Source organism: Cyphomyrmex costatus, unplaced genomic scaffold (genome assembly GCF_001594065.2).
Source record: "Cyphomyrmex costatus isolate MS0001 unplaced genomic scaffold, Ccosl1.0 scaffold565, whole genome shotgun sequence".
NCBI lineage: Eukaryota > Metazoa > Arthropoda > Insecta > Hymenoptera > Formicidae > Cyphomyrmex > Cyphomyrmex costatus.
Genome location: NW_017279836.1, coordinates 202,500 through 206,008, shown reverse-complemented (window position 1 = coordinate 206,008; position 3,509 = coordinate 202,500). Strand labels below are relative to the sequence as shown.

Sequence of the window (3,509 nt, the reverse complement as noted above, 5' to 3'; positions counted from 1 at the left end):
AGTAAATTATAAATAGGATAATAGCGCCTGTCACTATATTCGTCTATATTCAGCTTGCGTCTGTCACTATATTCGTCTATATTCAGCTTGCGCCTGTCACTATATTCGTCTATTCGTAAAAATGTGATGTTACCACGATCTAATTTCTCTTATGTACTACGTGATACGTAGAATTTCCTTCTTTTCTTAAATTAACTTATTGCATCATGATTTAATATTGTAAGTGTATAAAATACATTGTTTTTTTATTCTTAGATTTTACATAACAACACATATTCATTTAAATTTAGAGTTATGTTTGAGTCTGTGACTCGCATATAGTTGAGGTCTAACTACCTTAAAGAGAATTAATATAATATAATTAACAAAACACAATAAAATAATTAGATATAAAAATAAAAAATAAAACAATAAACGTATACTTACCTGCAAAAACGGGTTACTAAATTCATGGCTCGTTTTTTTTATGAGTGACTTATAAATTTATAAAGAAAAGAGGATCGCCACGCCAATAAAAACGGCAGGAGTGGTGGAGAATTTCTAACTCGTTTTTGCTAAATTAAACCTTAAATTAATATATATAATTAAAAAATTGAGGTTAAATCCGATTGTCCTGTTTTGTACACAATTGTTGTTATTTTATCTGTCAAATCCTAGTTTTTCATAGTCCTAAGTTGGCTGAATGTGTATAAATCGGTGATTATCTACTTCGGAACGACTGTCTCCCATAAGACGCTATGTTAAAATGGTCAATTTCAGAATGACATTACAAAAAAACTATACAGTCAATATTGTTCAAATTGTGGGATTATTTGTATACATTTTTTATCTACATCATATTAAAAAATAAAATCTCTAAATTGGATTTCGACTAACGCTTGAACCTCCTTAACTTGTTTAAATATTCAATTTCAAGTTTCTTAAAATTCAACAATTTTTAAATATTTGTTGAACTATTTAATTCATAAAAAACACACTGGACACTAATAATTTCCGGATACATTTAATGGGTACTAAACAAAACATATAACATGGTGAATGTTAATATAGTTTATGATTTCTGAAAACAACATTAATAACATTTAATATTTTTGATAATGCACATAATTTATTTCATATATATATATATGTATATATATATATATATGTATATATATATATATATACGTATACAAAATAATCATACCTGATAGCATTATATTTATAATATATAAATATTTTTTGCAACACTGTAGTTTTATTTTTTAAAGAATTTTGTCCTTATTTTCTTAATATTTTGCCATATATAGATTGCGTATAGAATGTAACACAAACCGCGTTACGTGAACAGTTACGTTCTTTGTGGCGTTGGATCATTCCTGGCGTCAAAAAAATACAATAGAGAGAAAACGACGTAGAACATCTTTAAACTGAGCTCACTCTTCACATGGTATTTCAGGGAAAATCCAGAAGAAGGCCGTGTTCTATGTCCATTTTAGCCATGGTAGCCATAACCATGACCGTAACCACCGTAATGACCGTAACCACCGTAGAACGGATATCCTAAGCAACAATGAAAAAATACTTTAATATTTTCGTATAAACGATCCTTTTGTTCAGGAATACAAATGTGCATGTGTGTATCTGAATAATTTCTTTGTGTTATGAAATTAGCATGCGTGTGTAAGTTGTTCTGCATTGTTGCGTGACATACAAACTTGTGTAATATAAAAAACTGTCCTAGATTTATATATAAATTCTATGTATTATTTCGCCATAAATAACTTATTTTCTATAGTTTCATACATTTACGTATATTTTTGTTACAGAAAAGTGCAATTTAATTGTTACAATAAACTTTTTTATAATTACGCATTATCTACAGCAATTGTGTATATAATTTCTAATTGTCCTTTTTATCACGTAGTACGATTTTACGCTATAATATTTTATTACAACGAATAATAAATTGTTATATTAAAATATTGTTAAATTGTGCTAAATAATTACATTAAATAGTTATAAATTAAATATTGAATAGTATGAAAATTAGTAGTCACACAAAGTTAAAGAAAAATTACACTAATCTATGAGGAAATAATTCTGTGAAATGTAGCTTATAAGTTCTGTACATATAAATTTTAGAAAACATATTCTATAATAGATCCTACCAAATCCATATCCATGCCCATATCCTCCATATCCATGCCCATATCCTCCATATCCATGTCCATATCCTCCATATCCATGTCCATATCCTCCATAGAACGGGTATCTATATCCATAGTAATACGGATAGTATCCGTATCCTAAGTATCCCGGTTTTGCAACAGCTACGCCGATTGCAACGGCCAAGAGCAGAACAAAATACTGTAAAGCGAATAAAAGAACAGAATTCAATTAAATTCAATTATGAAAATGTTTATAAATTAGTGCAGCTTAAATGTATTTTGAAAAATATTAAAATTGAGAAAAATGGAATTTGCATGAAATTCTTATTTTTCTTCTTTTTAATTTGCACGAGGTAAAACAAATAAATTTAAAAATATTTTTTTTAATAAAGACATAATTAAGTTAAATTATTTTGAAACAATTTAACTTAATTATGTCTTTATTTTTAAAATGCCTCATCCGCAGATTAAAATAAGACTAAAATAAGAAATAGAAAAAGTTAATACTCTAATTTTATCTTTATTTTTTATAATTTATAAAAGATTAGAAGTATGCTTAATAATGATTACATAAAGGTTATTGAATGGTACGATATCATATGGCATGATAATCATCAATAAGTTAAATTATCACGATACTTGACTTCTAGAACAATTTTTGATTCAAATCCGTCGCACTTACGATTTTCAGGCACGCCATTCTTTTTCGTATTTGCAGTTGTGGCCCGACTGACGCCTTTTTAACAATCGCACCGAATTTTTCTCATCTGTCGTTGTCGAACACCACTGTCTATCGTTTCTGCGACACAAGTGCTTTTATAAGAAAGGCGGGGTCCTTTGTGAGGCGCGGTGTACCCCCACGAGAGCGGTACGTTTTTCCAGGTCCGCTCTGTCCTCCGCCTGTTGTGCTAATAAGAAACTTCATTGTTACCCTGGGATTATGCGAATTGCGATTTTGCATTATGAAAGAAACGCGAAAGACGCGGCGATATGCGGTAACGCACCTGTGACGGGGTCGCATTAGTCCATGCCTGATGGGCACCTTGACATCCAAATTTCTTCTTCGACGCGATTGCTCGCGTGTGTCCGCGGCGCCGTAAACCCCTCATTACAGCAGGAGAGAATAATACGTCGCAACTACCGATTGCGATACTTAATGCCGCTGCTGTAATCGCTAATCGCTTATCGTCAACAGTAATTCCTGGGTCCGCCGGTGAATCCCAGTAGCAGGCCCGGAGGAGGAAACGTTCTTCTCCCGAGTATCGTAACCGAAACAGAAAGAAGTGATAGACATATCGTCATGTACGCCGGTCGACGATTACGTAATCCGGGATTCTGTTTCAAAATGTGAAATTAAGT

General features: G+C 31.4%; 1 protein-coding gene across 1 annotated transcript; it reads right to left on the bottom strand.

Moving 5' to 3' along the window:
* Positions 1–1,229: 1,229 nt before the first annotated feature.
* Positions 1,230–2,944, bottom strand: LOC108779210 (keratin-associated protein 19-9b). Its single transcript, XM_018546576.1, has 3 exons — positions 2,833–2,944; positions 2,151–2,349; positions 1,230–1,542 (listed from the first exon to the last, which is right to left on the bottom strand). Exons 1-3 carry the CDS (start codon positions 2,848–2,850, stop codon positions 1,475–1,477), a joined length of 285 nt encoding a protein of 94 aa, XP_018402078.1. The 5' UTR covers positions 2,851–2,944; the 3' UTR covers positions 1,230–1,474.
* Between the last annotated feature and the right edge of the window lie 565 nt (positions 2,945–3,509).